Below are 20,182 nucleotides of genomic sequence, written 5' to 3'. Positions count from 1 at the left end.
CTCCATTCTGAGAATTTACCATTAATTCCTACCCTTTGTTCCCTGACCTTTAACCAGTTCTCAATCCATGAAAGGACCTTCCCTTTTATCCCATGACAGCTTAATTTACGTAAGAGCCTTTGGTGAGGGACCTTGTCAAAGGCTTTCTGGAAATCTAAGTACACTATGTCCATTGGATCCCCCTTGTCCACATGTTTGTTGACCCCTTCAAAGAACTCTAATAGATTAGTAAGACACGATTTCCCTTTACAGAAACCATGTTGACTATTGCTCAAGAGTTTATGTTTTTCTATGTGTCTGACAATTTTATTCTTTACTATTGTTTCAACTAATTTGCCCAGTACCAACGTTAGACTTACCAGTCTGTAATTGCCGGGATCACCCCTAGAGCCCTTTTTAAATATTGGCGTTACATTAGCTAACTTCCAGTCATTGGGTACTGAAGCCGATTTAAAGGACAGGTTACAAACCTTAGTTAATAGTTCCACAACTTCACATTTGAGTTCTTTCAGAACTCTTGGGTGAATGCCATCTGGTCCCGGTGACTTGTTAATGTTGAGTTTATCAATTAATTCCAAAACCTCCTCTAGTGACACTTCAATCTGTGACAGTTCCTCAGATTTGTCACCTACAAAAGCCAGCTCAGGTTTGGGAATCTCCCTAACATCCTCAGCCGTGAAGACTGAAGCAAAGAATCCATTTAGTTTCTCCGCAATGACTTTATCATCTTTAAGCGCTTCTTTTGTATTTCGATCGTCAAGGGGCCCCACTGGTTGTTTAGCAGGCTTCCTGCTTCTGATGTACTTAAAAAACATTTTGTTATTACCTTTGGAGTTTTTGGCTAGCCGTTCTTCAAACTCCTCTTTGGCTTTTCTTATTACACTCTTGCACTTAAGTTGGCAGTGTTTGTGCTCCTTTCTATTTGCCTCACTAGGATTTGACTTCCACTTTTTAAAGGAAGTCTTTTTATCTCTCACTGCTTCTTTTACATGGTTGTTAAGCCACGGTGGCTCGTTAGTTCTTTTACTGTTTTTCTTAATTTGGGGTATACATTGAAGTTGGGCCTCTATTATGGTGTCTTTAAAAAGGGCCCATGCAACTTGCAGGGATTTTGCTTTAGTCACTCTACCTTTTAACTTTTGTTTAACTAACCCCCTCATTTTTGTATAGTTCCCCCTTTTGAAATTAAATGCCACAGTGTTGGGCAGTTGAGGTGTTCTTCCCACCACAGGGATGTTGAATGCTATTGTATTATGGTCACTATTTCCAAGCGGTCCTGCTATAGTTACCTCTTGGACCAGCTCCTGCGCTCCACTCAGGATTAAATCTAGAGTTGCCTCTCCCCTTGTGGGTTCCCGTACCAGCTGCTCCATGAAGCAGTCATTTAAAGCATTTGCCTATCATCTATATCAACTATATAGATGAGAGGTAAAACCTAGGCGGGGCAGAGTTGTGCAGAGGCTTAAAAGTGGGCATGAGTACTTTTAATGTTGTGAAAAAAGAGTGAAGGGGTTCTAGGGTGAATAACATGGTTGAAGTGGCAGTGAAGTAAGATTGTATTAGCTGCTAAATGCTGGATAGACTGAAGAGGAAAAGGTTCACAGTCAGGGAGGATGTTGAGGAGAGGTATTAATACTGGTCAAGTATTAATGGCTTTGGTTCCGTTCAAACACCAGCACTTGAGTTCCAATGTACCACTTAATTGGTGTATTAGGAACAGCTCAAAAATAAAAGGATTTCAACATTTCTAGAGTGACGGAAGCCTTTAATCATACAACTGGATTTTTTGACTGGCTCTGCAGTTCTAACCCCTGCTCACAGCACGTCTGTACTCACATCTACACCTCAGCCTCCACTGGCCGTGCTAGTGTGTGTCTACACTTTGAGCTGGGGGTGCGATTCCCAGCTTGAGGACACATCCTTGTGCTAGTTCTCATTGAGCTAGTGCACTAAATTTAGTGTGCAGTCACAGAGCTGTGAGCAATGGGACAGGTTAGCCACCTCAGCATTTGCCTATCATCTTTCATGGTCATGCACTCACGGCAGTTAGCTTGTCCTGACACCCAGGCTACATTCTGTTTTTAGCACACTAGCTCAATGAGAGCGAGCACAGGTATGTCTCTCAAGGTGGGAATCACACCCCAGCTCAAAGAACAGACACACACTTAAGATGCCATTCTTGATCTCCCCTGCCCTTCAAAAGATGAAGAAGACAAAATAAACATGATTTTATTTGTATCAAAAGCTTTTGGGCACCTTAACAATTCTTTCAACATCTACCCTGTATCATGTATTTTACTATCTTTATGCATGTTCTTTGTTAACCTAAAACAACATGAAGGCTATGGAAGTTTTGGGTGTTCAAGGACTGTAGGACTGGCCCCAGCCCACATGTTGGGAATGGAGTTAAAAAAAAACAAAAAACAAAACAAAAAAAACAAAAAGCTTCCTGTGTTCAGGCCACTCCTCCCAGGGGGCATGAGGGATTGAATCCAACCGGAAGTATTATAACCCGTTTTTCCTTAAAGCAAACAGTTAAATAACCCATAGAACTAATATCTGTGATTGCATGTGAAAGATTAAGGTGTTTTAAATGAATGGCACCTAATAATTTGATAAAAATGCAAAATAAATACAATTATGTTAACAGTCTGTTTCACCCATATGTTAATATCAAAAGGGGACTCTAAAACAGACTAGAAAAAATATTTTTTTCTTATAAGCCATTAAAAATAACACAAGTGTCATGCATATATTCAGCAGATATAGTTGTAATGATCACAAAGGAACTACAGAAAGTAACCACCAAATATTTTTGTTACTTAAAAGTAAAAGTCACTACTTACCAAGCACAGGTTTGTAGAGGTTGGTTAGTTTTGTAAAAGATGGAAACAAGTGAGGAAGATAATACTTTCTAAACAAGGCGAAGAGAAACTTAAAACCAGTGTCTTGGTTCTCCTTATTCTTCCACTCTAAGCTTGCAGCCTTTGCCATGGAGTTAAAAAAAATATTTCAAGTTAATACACATTCTATTAAAAATTTCTCCATGTTGATGATAAATGCTGCTTTACTGAATGTGGAAGATGGAAAACAACACTTCAATAATAGATATGAAATATTAGTATTCTATTTCCAAAGCTCTACAGAGTACAATAAGAGCATAAGAAAAAAATTATGCATGCCAGGTCATTTAAAAAGCAAGCACAAAGGAAGCTCATTAAAAGCTGACACACTTATACTGTTATAATCCAATCACTCACATAAATGTCATAAATTAATGTCATTGTATTTTGTTAAAATATTTTACTAAGATTAAACAAAGCTTCTTACCTCTAAGTAGGGTTCTATGAAGCTACTAGTCTCTCCAGGGTATATTTTTCTCTCATAATCAACATAACCAACTCCTATCATTAATGGAGTTACATATGCACATAGAAGATAACCTTAGGAAGCCTCAATCTTGAGCCATACATATTTGCCACTGGCATTGGGAACTGACTGCAAAATCTGATTTTTTTTTAGTGCTTCAGTGTGTCAGTCCTGGTGAGCGTCAGGTGTTGTGAGCACACATTATGTGAGCTTCCACGCACCATTCTGACCAGTTCTGATCTGCAGTATCTTGGTACAGGCATTGCTAAATTGTGCTAAAGACTGTGGTGATTTTTTCACTGAAATATAGGCATGTTAAAAATAGTAAACATATTCCAATCACAAAGCCCTACATGTGTTAGTTTCCTCTAACTATTTGTGCCATGGATGCAAAGAAGAATAGTGAAGATAGACATCCTTGCAATAAGGGAGAGACAGACTTCTACTTGTCAATCTTGTTTGTGGATTTTGATCTCTAATATCAACTTCACACCATGTAAATACCAAACCAGTTTAATTTATTTACCATTCTTCTGAGGTACATTCTTTCAACTTGACTCAATACCTGCCCCCCTTTTTTTAAAAGCAGCTTCAAGAGCAAATAAAATTCTCAGTAACTGAAAATTTTCTATTTTCAAATTCCCACAAAAGTCCACCTGATCTCTGTACACCAAACCAGGAAATATCAACTCTAGTCATCTTCGTATTTTCACATCTAAAATTAAGAAGGGATACTAGTTCTTCCTTTACTTTCCATCATAGATTTGTCTGCTTCAGCCATAGTTCTATTACATTTTCCCACTTTCATCAATAATGAACCTACATCCCAATTAAATGTTTTTTAAAAACTTCCAAAATCACCAAAGATCCTGTAACTTGCACTGCCCCATTCTGCAAATACTTACACATGTAAGCTTTGGGAGTGAACGTATTGTCTGAAGTTTTTCTTTTACTGTCTACGGTCTGAAGTAAATTGTTGCTCCTACTTTATTATTTTAGGTTGGTGGAGTCAATTTTAATGTATTAATGCCACAGTGTAGTTACTATAAGTCTAATTATTGTCAGAGTACTCAGGGATTTTGTATATGTTCTTTTCATAATGTCAAATCTAAATAAATAAAATAAAATTAACCTACTTGTGAGTAGCATCCCTAAACATAATGTGTACTTTATTCATGTGTGTAAAATTACTGTTTGCTCTGATGCTGCAAATATTGCACAAGAATATAAATTCATGATTGCCTTTAAAATTTACTGTCCAGTGATTGCTTTCTTTGGCCATCTCAAGTCACCTGACATAGCTGAATTTCCACTAAATATTTCTTGATTGCTTCCACTTTACTCTGTTTTTCTTAGTTTCAAAAACAAAATTCAGCTTAAAAGCGTCTATTTTTGCAAAAACTTTATTTCTATTTTGCATCTTTAATCAGGGGTATCAGGTAACTTTTCTCTATTCTCAGTTTACATGCTATAAACTAACTGGGCCATTCTTTTGGTTCCAATTACACAATGTACTTAAGCTAATTAATGTACAACGCATCAGCTCTCCTTTCTCCAAAAAAATCAAAAACCAAAAAACTAACAACAAAATTGTGGTCTGAATTCAAAGACATAAAAATTTGTTTCCCACAAAGACGACTCTTCAAAATACACGCAGCCTTTAGTCCCATTAAACATTAGGGAGTTTGTCTACTGCTTTTTTCCCTAAAGAATGGCTTTTCCCTAAGTGTCAGCTCTGCACACTCATTCCGTACTCTGAATGGGTGCTTTTCATCTCATCCATCACCATAATTAAAAAAGGTTTGTACAGGGTCCTCAGCTGCACTAGTGCAACACCATTTTCCACAAGTGTAACTGATCAGAATTTAATGCACATTTCTGTTGATGAACCAAGATGGAACAGAATCTGCAGTGCACACAGTCGTAAGGTATTTTGGCTTTGCAGGGCCAACAGCGCTAAAAAAACCCTGTGAACATATTTTTGCACCATAGTATGTTGGATGTTGTTTATATATATATATAAAAATAAAGGGATCAGTTCTGTTGAATAGGAAGGGTATCATTTTTACATAGTCACTTTGTACAGTAAAACTGCACTTTAAGCAAGATGACACAAACACTTAAAACCCGTTTACCATTTTGCTCACATAACCTTCCTAAAATGCATCTCCTGTAATAAAATATCAATTTTCCACCTTTTAGTTTTTCATTACCTTAGTTCTTTTTACGGGAAATATCATAGTTATTTAACACCTAAAACAGCAAGCTGGGACCAAGCAGCAGAGGGAGGAAGAGTATAGTGAGAAGACTAGTGATTCTGGACTGCCTTGTCCCATGAAGAACAACCTAGCTCCCGTCTTCACAGCAAACCCTGCCCCCCTTTGTCACAACAACTCAAGGACATCATATGCCCCTAGGAAAACATCTATCTGAGATGACTAATTAAAAGGTAGAGGGTCCATTTATATGTAAAATAGATTCCAGATTAAACAAAGTCCATTTTTTAAAAAATGTTCAAAGTCACTGTCAACATCAGTACCAAATCCTACTGTAGCAACTATCTAGCTGAAGAAAACAAACCAGTCACAGCCATGGGTGCTACTAAATCAACAGCCAATGAACTTTCTAAGCTTTGCTGAAATCCTGGGTTATATGTCTATACTGCATCTTGGAGCAAGCCTCCCAGCGCAGGTCCACAGACGTGTGCTAGAAAGCCTTGCACTAGCACGTTAAAAATAGATGTGTAGACAATGCTTTAATGTTGTGGCTCAGGCTGGAGCTCAGGCTCTGAAGTCCTCCCAGGCTTAAGAGCCCAGGCCACAATGTCTACACAGCTATTTTTAGCATGAGTCAGTGGACCCAGGCTGAGAGACTCACTCCCAGATGCAGTGTACACATTCCCTTAGAGACTAGCGGTAAAATAGGAGACAATATGGAATGAAGTCCTGTGGAGAACATGAATTCAGAGGTGTGGCTTACTATAATGCATTTCATAACTACTTGGCTTTATCTTGATTTAACAGGATGACCTTCCTCAAAGGTTACATGAAGAGTAAATTACTTGTTAGAATTCTTCAGAATTCTGTAACGTAACCAGCAACAGGGATTTGAAGAGTTATGACTGAATCGTTTGACCGAAATGGGTCGACCACCTCTTATCATACTAGCAATACTGATGGCTGAGAGAGGGATTATTCTATTAACAGCTTTTGAGATACGTGCAAAGTGCACCTATTGTATGAAAAGTCAGAATTAATTAAGCTTTGAAATCAGCTTCCTGATGTCAGATGCTGGAGCATAGTGACTAGGGATTTGTGTGAAACTGTTTACCTTGTGAGAAACCTTCTTTAAGGATATAAACTAAAGCTTTTTTAAAAAAAAAAAAAAAAACCCACAATATAACATCCCTTACTTGTTTTACTTATTGAGATAGAAATAACCAATTTCAATACAAAAGCCACAACAAAATATTTGACTTCCTTTTTTTATAAAAAAAGCAACTCTCTGAATGACAATAACCTCCATCTGAAAAATATTGTACAAGTAGAAACAACAAAAACAAACTCCCACCACAGGTATGTTCCCCCACATAGTTTACAAAATATTCTTTTCGCACCTGGATTACCATATACTTTAACAATATCTGAAGAAAATAGCAGGTTTGGTCCTCAGCAACCTTTTCACCAGAGACAGCTGGCAGAAGTGGAGTTATTTCTTCAGGATAAATCTTTGCTAAAATACAGACAAAGATTTTTTTAAAAAGATTAAAATTTTAAAATAGTGGTATAAATAAACTGAATTTGTGATGTAGTCATGTTTTAAAAAATATTATAGTATAAATACAGATACTGACTGCACAAAGCCACGTGCCATTAGTCAGCTGGATTGTTTTCATATCTACCCACAGCCCCAAAAATATATAGCTAGAAACAGCATCAGCCCTGGCCCCCTAACCACCAAAACCTAACACACATTTTTTTCCTGTATGAGACCAATTTATCGAGAGAGGAATTTCTAACTTTCACAGTAGTGACAATCCTGAAAATAATGAACTGAGTGAGAACTGATGCAGTGATGTCTGAGTTTGCAGATAGCCTGAAACAGTAGCTCTGACAGATGTGAACTGCCCAATTCATTTTAATACCTTGTTAACTAAGAAAATTAAAGATGATAATCTGTGGCACACTAAAAACATGAGGACAGCATAAACTGAATTTAATACTGAAATGAATAACACCAGGTCTATTATTTATAGTAAGTTTTAATTTAAACCTCTGTTTTTAAAACATATCTGCAGTTGCCATTGAATAATGAAAATTTCCACTGGAGTGCCAGAGAATCCAGGGACCTTACTACAGAATATATTAAGCCTTGACAACACTAGACATACTAGCTCTACACAGCAGGGGTCGGCAACCTTTCAGAAGTGGTGTGCCGAGTCTTCATTTATTCACTCTAATTTAAGGTTTCGCGTGCCAGTAATACATTTTAATGTTTTTAGAAGAGCTCTTTCTATAAGTCTATAATACAGAACTAAACTATTGTTGTATGTAAAGTAAATAAGGTTTTTAAAATGTTTAAGAAGCTTCATTTAAAATTAAATTAAAATGCAGAGCCCCCCGGACTGGTGGCCAGGACCTGGGCAGTGTGAGTGCCACTGAAAATCAACTCGCGTGCCGCCTTCGGCATGCGTGCCATAGGTTGCCTACCCCTGCTTTACAGAGAACAAGACTGCCAACAACTGAAAAAATAATAGAAGGAAGGGATTAACTAACGACGGTTGGAGCCACAGTCCCTTATACACCTTTGTTCAGATCAGTGAGAGGATGTGTATGGAATCAATAGTCCCTGATATCCAACTGAAGTATCAGTAAAGTATCCACTTTAACAATTAAGAATGGCACTGAGCTTTCCCAGAAGGTAATATTCCCACAGATGCCCCCCTCCCTCTTATACTATGCATTTTTTAAGTTTTCCTTCTCCTGTTCCTCCTCTCCCAACCCCACTGTTTCTTCTTGCCTGCTAAATTTTTCCCTTTACAGCCTGTGGACTCCTCCTGTGGAAAGACCTTAGCAAAGAGATGATTCTTGCATTTACACTTGAATAGTTAGGATCAATCTAAATGTCCTTAAATGAAAACTCTGGAATTTGCTGCCGTTTGGTCTGCAAGAGTCCAGATTTGAAGAGCTTCAGAGATGCTGAAAGACTCATCTGTTTTCCTGGGCTTTACCTTTCTTTAGGGGATACCCTCCCCTAACCTTGATTTAAGTTTCAGTTGATCAGGGAACTTGACCCCCTACTGAACAAGTACCTGCACTGGACACCTGCCAAGTTGCGACAACATGAACACTTTACAACCTAACCTACTCACCAGATCACTGGACTGCTGATAGAGGGAGTGGAAAAAAACCCACACTACCCAACCAATCTATTAGTGAGAAAAATTCCTTCCCAGATCCAAAAAGAGATTAGTGTGATATCCACACCATGACCTAGAAACCTGATACCTCACATGTAGAATGGCATCCTGGGGATGGACAAGGACTCATAAGACTTCCCCTCTAATGCACAGAAACCCATAGGCTTCCACTGCATCCTTCAATCCAGCCAGTTAACAAAAATCCCTCCCAAACCCACAAGAAGACTAAATGCCCACAAGGAGAGAGGAAGGGTGAGCAATCCTTAAAGGGCCCCAAGGATTTTCTTTTCCCTGCTAGCACAAACAAAGCCTCTCCATCTCGGAGGGGAAGAGGTCGAGGTGGTCATGGTGGATCACAAATATGAGATCCATGCTGACAATATATGAAGTATAATTTGGGATTTGTTTTCTACTTATAGGCATCTGGAAAGCAATTTTCACCTAAATATAAGCACTGGCTATATAGTATTCAAGTTCTTTTTAAATTTTATACTGAAAAGAAATGTCTAGATCTACTTACACTCAGTGACCAGCAGGAAGTAGCAAAGCAGTGCAAAAAGATCTGGTGACTTCTTTTCTATATCTTTAACACTAAGTAACATAAAAATGTTCTGCACTCTGAAACTACAAGACTAGAGGGATACAGCGCTATGAAAATATTGTAATAGATAATCTCAATATGACATGTCTCTGGTTCACTGATTTACAGAGATGGATAGTATGATCTATTAGATATTTTCCCCTATTAGCAACATCTGTAATTCTATGAATTAGCAGCCAGAAAGGGATATATATTCAGCACTTTAATTCTGATGATTTTACTTACCATCAGGCAAATTAGGAGTAGGGCTAATGAGTGTATCCAGTGTACAGGGACCTCTTGATGACATGATCACTGGAAAACCAGGCACTAGACATGCAAAAATTAACACTTGCTCCTCTGTAGAGTTTGTCTGAAGTGCCTGAAGCCAAAGAAGAAATAGTCGGATTCCTTCACATCTTATCTAAAAGGAAAAGAAAGTAGAAAGTTACATTGATATAAACAGGAAAATGCAGTAAAAATACCGAATATTTAAAGAAGATAAAAAATGCTTTTTCAAAAATATGAAGATAAGCACCTTCACTCTTATCACTCTCGAGTGAGCCCTCTGACCATATTAAGAGGTAGCATTGAGGGTGTGCTAGAAGCATATTCAGGAGTACTGCTGCATTCTGCCAATATTCAGCCAATGTAATAGTCGCTAGAAAGCCAATATTACCACCATACGTTAGAGTAGCCCTGAAGCTGCTCTGCCTTGAACCAGAGGCCAAACACCTCTGGTAGCTCTGGAATTAAAAGTAGCAAGAAACACTAATATGTCATCTAAGGGAAATACCTTAATAGAGTTTCCAGTGTGCAAAAGCTTCTTCAAAACTGACCCTGAAATTAGAAAAATGAAATAGGAAAATACATTAAAATTATTAAAGCTGTCTGCTTTTGTCAAAAATGCATTTTTACCACAACAAACCATTTAAAAAATATTACTAGTGAAAAACCGGTTACTTTGACCCATTAAAATCTTTAATTTTACATCTTTTTTTAACTATTGTATTAACATTTCATGCCCATAGTTCACATTATGGTATACTGACTGGAAAATTGATTATAATGGTTTTGACATTTTGGGAAGGGAGAAACATGGGAACAGAAAAAGAACTAATACTGACAACAATTGGTGAGAAAAAATATATATATACACACACACACACGCACACACAAGGAGGCCTGCAGATGTACGAACAACTAAGAGAACAAAGACTAAAAACTGTTTTCAAATAAGACTGTATGAACCAAAATTAGACAACTTTGAAAATGCCAGTCAACTAACATAAAATACTTTAATAAACATCAGAGCAAATTTGAAAGTGCAGAATATCATTAGCTGAACTCTCAAAAATAATATTATCTCAGTGAAAAAGTAACATCCATGGCTTGTTATTAAATGCATTACTTAAACATGGTATTCTCTGCCCTACTGAACAAGATTTAACAATTTTGCAATACAATAGTAAACCTACTGCCCTAATACATTTGCATTTTTATTGTTAGTGCACATGAACATTAAGTAACTGTTTGTCAAAGCAAACCATTTGCATGTGCAAATACTATTTGTACACACAAATGTGCATGCACAAATTAATGTGCCATCAAGTTTACTTGCCCATTAATTGAAGCTGGCTAAAAATTCCCCAAATTATGACTTTTTGACAAATCAAAACAATACAATAGTTACAAAATGTCTGAGCAAAACCCAATTTATGCTGTTCAAATTTACAGGAAATTATAATGAAAGTAGTTCAAGCAGATGTCTCCTTTTATTTTTGTATGTGCTAACTGGAAATTTGACAACAGCCCTTTCCTTGACCTTTTATTTCCACCCATTATTTCTGCTGCCATCATAAATTCATTGCTCAGCTAGAAAACACACTGGTTGATGAAACAGCAACATCTGTGTTGAAATCCCAAATAAAGAACAGTGCTTTAAAAATGTGCCATGTGTCCAAATTATATTCAATAAACAGAACAATAAATGTTCTGACTGCTTTGGTGCTAATCAGAAGTATAGTTTTTCATTTTCAAAGCAGCAATACATCTAACATATTAAAATTAATTTACAGGGACACCATGAGGTTAAAATATATATGTTAAAGTTTCCTTCCTGTGTCCCAAACACGTTAGATTATTAAAACTTAAAGAACTTTGCTAATTTAGTTTACTTTTCAGTATTTATGGTGTCTCTTTACTCTCTGCTTAATTCATCCAGGTCAATGAAACAACAACGATCAGTTTTGCTTTCTGGTTTTCATGCGTTAACATAAGCCACAAAGTTTGGCTTACAAATATTGCAGTTTAGAGCCCTGAACTACCTAAGAAAAGCTTGTCCCTTCAAGCTGTGAAATTTAGTCAGAAAAGTCATTTCTGCCTCATTTTATTATTGGCTTTTCCACAGTATACAAGAGAATAATATTAGCTTGTTAGCCATATTGTGCTATATCTTTATGTTTATTAAATAAATAAACTACATTAAAAGAACATTAACGTTGCAAAGTCGAGCACTCAAATATCAGAAAATGCCTGAATTAGGTTTGCCTATGATATCTTAATTTGGCTCCTTTGTGCTTACGCATTATGACACACAGTCTTTAATTGCATGACTACATACAATTTTTTCATAGAACCCCAACCTCATTCAGTACAGGGGATGGAGAGTGCTCTGGGAACTAATCAAGGTTGTAAAATATGAGGCTGTTGACTGTAAGGACTCTTTCCTTGTTTGTTGCAGAAGTTGGAAGGTGTGTAGTGGCACAAGGCAAGGAAAGGAAAAACGAAGAAAGGATGTTCTAAGGGTTAAGGTTGTTAAACACTGTTCCGGATAATGAAATTTTATCCCCATCTCTACAGTAGTTTTTCATTTTCTGGGTGCCTACATATGATACCTGGGGCCAGATGTTCATAAGTGCTGGGCATACACAACTTTAACTGAAGGTCATTATAGCTGTGCTTTCAACATATTAAGTGCTATAAAAATGCTAAGTACTCGGAAAAGTCAGGCCCTAGGTGTCTCACATAGGGCATCCATAATTAGTGGAGACTTGACAATTTTGGCCTTATTTTCTCTGTGCCTCAGTTACCCAGCTGTAAAATGGGGACAATACTACTACCCAATCTCACAGAGGCATTGTGAAGATTAATTCATTAATGCTTGTGAAGCACTGTGATACTATGGTGAGGGAACCCGACATGTCAAGGAGGAAATGAATAATTTTGTATTCAGTGGAGGGTTTGAATTGCCTGTGTTAAATAAGACTCAGACACACACAACGAATGAAGAGGATAAAAAGTAATACTGAATAACTAACTACCTATTCACTGAATGAGACAAGGGTCCAATGGAAAGCATATTATGTGTTCATGTATTAAATGCTATCATAATGCATAAGCACACAGGAGCTGAATTAAGATTTCACAGGCCACCTTAATTCTGGCATTTCCTAACTTTTGAGTGTTAGGCTTTGCAACCTTAATATTCTTTTAATGTAGTTTTTAAAAATATTAATTTGCTTAACTAAAAAAAACCTTGAAATATCATCATGTGGAGGCATACTGACACTCCCCTGCCACCCTTGGGGTCATCAGCAAGGTTTGGATCTTTAGATGCACAGCACGGACTTCCCACTCGATCTAACAGAATAACTGGTAGCAGTAATAGGCTGTTATCCTCTATGTTGCTCAGGCACTAGTGGGGATGAGACACACTTTGTCAGTGGGTTTCACAGCTGCTTGATGACAGCAAAGGAAAGTTCAGACAGGGTTGGGTGTAATTCCAGGTTCTATAGGAGAACGTTCTCAAGTGGTTTATAGACCCTTCTGCCTCTGTGCCCCGAATCTGTTTGTGTGTGTTCCCCTCTGTACTTATCTGCTCCTTACCGCCTTTCCCTTATCTGATTGCTACCCCAAACCCATCCTGGCTCCTGTCCCCTCAATCCAATCCCTCCTCTCCCTGCTCCAGTCCTCTTACTCCCCCTTCTATCCAACTCTTCCCTCAAACCACCCACCCCCGCTCTTGCCCCCATCCTTCTATCCAACAAAAGGCATGTTACTTGTTTTTTCAGATGTAGTATGCCACATAGTTTGTACCACAATATTGCTAACTTGCAAAACGGGTATGACACTCTAATGTCATGAATGCTATTGTGCCACAAAATACAGCAAAACCCTCTCTCATATTGTAATCTCCATTCTATTTTTTCAAGAACATGATGTTGTGCAAGGAGTTAACAGAAAGATTTTTCAGATCTGCTCATCCCAGAGGCATGAAGTTTCAAAAAAATAATGGCAAATTAATTTCCATATTTCTCAGTTTATACACGCTGAAAAGTGCAACTTATCTTTTTGAAATTTCAAGTATTGGTCTGAAGAAAATGGATAGGGTTTCATATAAACAACAAAACATACTGGAGCCAGATTCTACTCTAAGCACAGATGAAAGTTCTCTATTTGTCATTCTAATCCATTAATTGCTTTATGGATTGAAACTACCTCAGAGTCCATCAATGTGTGTGCTACTTTTTGCCTTTCAGTGTACTGCTTTTAATCCAAGAATCTCAAAGAACTCTGCAAAAGAATGCCTAAGTATTATTCCCATTTTACAGATGGGAAAACAGGCACAGAGAGGTTAATAACTCTGCCCAAGGCTCCACAAGTCAGCAACAGAATCAGGAGTAGAACTCAGATCTGGCTGGCATTTTGATGCTTTTATCACTCTACTAAATACAAATGCTAAAGACATGAGCCTTGTAATTCACTCTTTTTGTGATGCCCAGGATTTGTACTATTTGGAAAAAAAAAAACCCTGGAAGTAAAAGCTACAACTATTTAATAACCCTTGCGGCAAAAGAAGAAACTAGACAGCCAAATACTAATAAATAAATTTAAAATAAATCAGAGGACATAGCTGAAGGGTTTTGTGACTGCTTTGGCAGGGAGAGAAAAAAGAACTGAGGACTGTAGCTGAATGGAGCCTTTAAGAGCTGAAGGTTCAAGAATGTTTAGCTCTAGGGCTGGTATTGAAGCTCTTCCTATGCACTTTTCTACTACTACTAAATGGCTCTGTGGTTCATAGGGCATGATGTACACTTTCTTCTGTGGGGATCTTCATGGCAATTTATGTAGGAGGACAGTAGCCCCACTGGAATTTTTGATGACGACAAAGATGCCCTTGAAAATTTCACTGGAAATGGCATTACTAACCAACTTATATTTATACTAATAAAAACATTTTAATGGTAAACCACCATATTTTACACACATTTTAATACTGCTGTGACAATCAAGGTTCAGGCACCCTCAGGGGAGAACAGGGGGGGTTGAACCCCAAAGAATAAGCAGTTGAATCAACTGATTGTATACAATGTTACTGTACTATAAAAATATGTTGAGTAAGGTATTTTATAAAGCATGTAATGTTCTGAACTTAATGTTCATTTGAGATATGTATACAGACTGTGGTTATGAATTTATGTATTCATGAATATAGCAAACTGTGCTCATAATTTGTGGTGCTGTCAGGCTGAGGAGGGGCTGCTTTCCTAACCAGAGGAGACTAGCTCCAACACCTGCCATTGTACTAGCCAGGAAGAGACAAATAGTAGTCCATTGAAATTAATGGAAAAACACTGAGACTTCCTGACTATCAGCTTAAGAAGGAATTTCCCCCACTCTGAACAAACACGAGTCACCATGGCAAGAGAGGGGAAAAAAGGAGAGGAAGCATTAAATTATTGTTTTCATAGAGAAACTGAGGGACTTTGGGAAACTGTTCAGAGATTATGGGTAAGTTGCATTACCCATGCATCCGACGAAGTGGGTATTCACCCACGAAAGCCCATGCTCCAATACATCTGGACTCTTTGCTGCTTTTACAGATCCAGTCTAACACGGCTACCCCTCTGATATTAGAGAAAGGAGTTTATCTAATTGGATTTTTATTATCTTTATGTTTATTTGCTGTGTAAGCTGTATATGTTTGCTATTCCATACTATTTTATCTTTGAATCTGCGATGTTTTTTATTTAATAAGCCTTTTGTTTATTTTTACCCCAAGCAGGTCTTTGGCATGCAAACTGTCTAGCGTGTGCACCAAAATAAGCTGGTGTTTGGGGGGAGAGAGAGAGGGACGGGCTGGTTTCACACCTTTGGGGGAGACAAAGCAGAGGATGAAAGTCCAAGTGTCTAGTACTTAAGAATGCATAGTGGTTACAGGAGTTGCACCCCAACATCAGCAAATCCAAATACTTGCAAAACAGACTAACAGATTGAAAAGTGAGGGAACAAAGTACAAGCTTACGGTTTGTTATTTTCTTTTCTTTACTTTGAGTTAAAGGAAATACAACAAGGAAAGTGGAAAATGAGCCAGTTAAGAGTTCTTGCACGATCAAGCAAAATATGAGGGCAGGGGTGGGAAATCAATAGTGTGAAAAAGGACTTTTACTTTAAGCTACTACTAAAATATTTTTTTAGTGTTTCTTCTTACCTATACTGTGGAAATGCCATCGATAAAATATCCTCTCAGGTAGCAGTTGTAATATTTTCTGCAGAAAACAAAACTAAACAGTTAACTTTTCCATAATAAATTAGATCATTCAGAGAATCTTATGAAACAGTTCATGTGTCCCTCCAAGCCAAACATGAATTAAACAATACTAAAATGGGCACCTACAGTAGCAAGGATTAGTGTCCACTATTTTACTTTCCCTAGATATTTAGAGTACATCATGTTCATTAAAAAATGTAATTAGAATTGTGGTTAAAGTATCACCATCAAGGAATTTTTTATTAAACTTTCCATTGTTTTAGAAAGGATCCAAACCCTAATATTTCAGAGCATAAACCAACAGGGTATTTCAAAACTGCACACTTTAGGGTTTTTACATGTTCTTTTGAAGCATCTGATATTGGCCAGTGTCAGAGCCAGGATATTGGACAGATCTGAGCAAATCTTACACTCTATGTATTAGAAGGGTAATGAACTCTTGTTTCCACCACCTAATGTTGGCAGATCCACCAGCTCAAGCAGCCCTAGGGGAACTTTTGTGAATATTCTTACAGAGAACTGATTTACCTGCACTTTCATCTGCTGAGTGGAACTGACCAGAATCACACAAAGTTACATTAATTACTCCACAGCAAATGCAGTTGGTGAAGCACTCATGTGGAATAATATGTAGTGGTCTTCCTCTGTAGTTTTGGGATGACTCTGACAGAGGAAGATCAAGGCAAGGAAGAGGGAAAGTCTTGATGACAACCTCTAACTTTGGTATTCTATATTGTACCAATAAAGCAACGCAATTAAGCACATGCTTAAGTACTTTGATGAATGGGGGCCTATAATGTTGGCTGGAAAAACAGTTGAGGCCATCAAATTTTGCTGCTTGCCAAGCCACTGAATTATAATGCTACAAAGCAAAGTGTATGAATCACCAAAACTTAATTTTGTTGTTTTTATATTTGGCAAAGAAAGCTTTTTCATGACTTTTAAGTGTAGTGCAAGCCAATGTGGCAAACTTGCAATTAAAGGTCTTTTTTATGAAAGTGCATTATAGGCTGACATCAAACAGAAAGGTAACTCTGGCAAGTAATTGCTAGCTTGTTGCTGCTGAGAATATAAAAGGATCAAATTAATACAAAACAATGAACATGGATTTCTTTTTCTTTTCTGAAAACTTTTCAGCTGCTGAGCGATGGATTTTAAGAAGAGATTAAGAATCCAAAAGGGAAATTAGTTTTAACACTAATTTTAAAGATCAAATAATTATCTCTAAAGAAACTGACAGTACTGTTTAATCATCACACAAAACAATGAGAACAAACTTCCACAAAACTTAAAGCACCACCAATTCTTAAGAAAAACTACATGCAGGATGCAAAATGAGTGACGAGTAATAATGTAAGCAACTGTGACCCACTTCTTGGTCTTTAAAGATAAAGACTGGTAAGAGGAATTAAGGCAACACAGCCAAGTAGACAACACTTAACATTTTAGTTATTTCTTCATACAGGGCCAACAAGTGAGCCATTATTGCCATTAGAACGATATGCTCAAAAGATGGATTACGACAGAATAAATCTGTTGGAAAACAAAGTGTTTCAGAAATTGTATACAGTACTCCAATGACAGTCTCTGAAAATGGAACATTCTTTTCTTCATAGCAGAAAATGATAGTCATGGCAACTTCATAGACATTGAGAACTAGACCTCAGGTCACATCAGTTTCCTACATCAGCCAGAGTTGTAGGGTAAAAGTCCTCTATAACTATTACCATGGGAGTTGTCCCATAGACAGTATTAAAAACCTTCTTATAGTTAACTCAGAAGAGAAAGTAAGTCTGTGATATTCCTTCTATGTTTCTCATTGTACTTTGTTTCAACATAAATCACCACAAGTCCTTCCATAGGCTTTCACCCGGGGTTTACCTTGGCAGCAGTGGCTAACAATAATTATCCCGAAAATCACATGGCCAGATGTCTAGCTCTCTGTCTATGGGCAAGGTAAATGTGCTTGAAATGGAAAGATCTGACTGGCTAAAAATGAGGTCATGATTAAATAATTGGGGGGGTTACCTGTTAAAGACCATGTTTCTGCCAATCAGATTGCAGGATATACAAGGATATAATAATTATCCATCTAAGTATTAAAATACTAGGAGATCTGCACCTTTCAATACTACCTTTGACATTAATCATCTAATCTCTGTTTTTTTCCTATCCTCAATTGTGAACTTTTCTTTTCTGTGTTTTCATTCTAAGTTTTACAGTACTACATGTACCAAATGTGAAGAATAAAAAATCATGCTGAACTTTTCATGCATTCAGATAAATGTTAGACACACAATATATTGTATATGCATAGTGCACAGTAAGAATTCATGGCTTTTAAGAAACAAAAACAAATTTGCTACAAAAACCTGAATGAACTGATGGACCTTCAGAATGTATCTTTTAAAAGGGATCCAATGTGGAAACGTTCCAACTTTTTTGTACTTATTATAAATTGACTAAAAGAAAAAAAAAAGAAAAACAATTGACTGCAAGGAAATACATCATAAAGTATTTATTTCTATTTATGTCTTGGATATAATTTCCTCTAATATTAAAAAACACTCTTGATATCCAATTTTTTATACCTCTAAAAAGGGCCCGTGACCTTTTTCTGTATTAGAATATTTCAGGACGAACCTGTTCCAAGACCGTAGATGACGTAAGATTTTAAAATGCACTACTTGCTCTAGTGTACAAAGAAGTGTAAAATGTTATGCTGTACGGCAACACAATGTAAATGGGTACATAGTGAAATACCGGTAAATTGTAAATATGGCTCCCAATAGCATGAGTGTTTGCAATACATGGCATAGTATGTTAATCTTATAAATATATGGAATTCTCCATATTAAAGTATTATTAACGAATGTCTGAATATAATGTGATGCACAAATTATGTCAAAACCATAATATAACAACTTCAGATGCAGAAAAAACAGAAGTAAATGAAAAGCAAGCAAAAGTTGCTTCCATGGAAATACTCTCATTGATAAAGAGTGGGAAGAATTATAGAAAATGTATTATACAATAGAAAAGCAGCACATTATTTCTAAAAACTAGTGTTTTTTAAAGGATGGACTGTAAATGCAGAATATTGAAGAAAAATTAAACTAGTTGTAAGATTATGTGAAGAATACCGAACCAGTCAAGGACAAGCAGCTTGTTAGTCCACCTTTCAGCAAGCTGAAAATCATTACACCATAATTCTTGCTCTATGAGAAGCACCAACATGCACTATGTTGATGAGACTGCAAACCCACTGGAAACCCCACTTTAGCATACAACCCAGATTACTGGAGGAAAAAATGTCAAAGAAATGACTCTTTCAAACCACCAGGGTTTTGCAAAGGTTTATTTTATGTGTGTGACATGCTTCCTTTACAAGTTTCCTTTATTTGCAATAAGAAGTTGTGTCCAGTCATTTGGAGGTTTCTGTGGGTTGCAGGAAAGTTCTCAGACTGGAAATTGTAAAATGTCTCATGTCTAGATGGGTCACTGACTTAAATAAATAAAGGTTACTTACCTGTAACCAGAGGGCTTCAAGATGGCTCTGCATATTCACTTATGGGTACTGAGCCACCTTGTGGAGCCTTATGGTAAAAAGCTCTTCTAGCAGTCAGCTAGAGTGTTCCCGCACCCCCATCTCACCCCTCCCCTCAGCAATACAACTTACCAAGGGCAATGCTATAAAGGGAGTGGTGCACTCTCACCACCCCAGATCCTTCCACTGCAAAGCCAAAGACACAGAATGACAAGGACTTTGATAGCGAAGGAATTAAGGGAAGGCAGGTGGGAAGTGTGAATATGCAGACCCAGCTCAAAGAACTTTGGTTACAAGCAGGTAACCTTCATTTCTTCTTTGAGTGGCTCTGCATATTCCCACTTATGGGATAGACTGATAAGAAGTGCTGAAAACTAACCTGGGGGTGGGGACAGAGTCCTAGCTGAATAGAGACTAAAGCACTGCCTTACCGAATCTGGTGTCCACCCTAGAAGCCAAGTTCAGATCATAGTGCTTAGTGAAAGTATGTTGCAGCCTTGCAAATTTCAGCAGCCGGCACTTGCCTAAGACAGGCGAAGGAAGTAGCCACCACAGCTCTTATGTGGTTAAATTGCAGCAAGTAAAGGGATTTTTACAAGCATGTGGCCCTCAGCGACACGTTGTTTAATCCACCGAGAAACAGTCTAGGAAGAAACCATATATTCTATGTGGTTCTTGACATAACAAACAAAACATTATAGGTGATTTACAAAT

At 37.4% G+C, this 20,182-nt stretch overlaps 1 protein-coding gene across 7 annotated transcripts in view; it reads right to left on the bottom strand.

Moving 5' to 3' along the window:
- RALGAPA2 (Ral GTPase activating protein catalytic subunit alpha 2) overlaps positions 1-20,182 on the bottom strand; it is a 288,164-nt gene that overhangs the window by 222,530 nt on the left and 45,452 nt on the right. For 6 of the 7 annotated variants that reach the window (XM_039528550.1, XM_039528554.1, XM_039528553.1 and 3 more), the window contains 5 exons: positions 15,862-15,919; positions 10,165-10,208; positions 9,615-9,792; positions 6,986-7,101; positions 2,847-2,985 (listed from right to left, as the gene is read on the bottom strand). In XM_039528550.1, coding sequence (XP_039384484.1) covers positions 2,847-2,985; positions 6,986-7,101; positions 9,615-9,792; positions 10,165-10,208; positions 15,862-15,919 — 535 coding nt within the window. The remainder of the gene's footprint in view (positions 1-2,846; positions 2,986-6,985; positions 7,102-9,614; positions 9,793-10,164; positions 10,209-15,861; positions 15,920-20,182) is intronic. The other variant, XM_039528556.1, reaches the window with a different exon arrangement.

Source organism: Mauremys reevesii, linkage group 3 (genome assembly GCF_016161935.1).
Source record: "Mauremys reevesii isolate NIE-2019 linkage group 3, ASM1616193v1, whole genome shotgun sequence".
NCBI lineage: Eukaryota > Metazoa > Chordata > Testudines > Geoemydidae > Mauremys > Mauremys reevesii.
The sequence above is the reverse complement of the archived record's forward strand: the minus strand, read 5'-3'. Positions and strand labels throughout refer to the sequence as shown.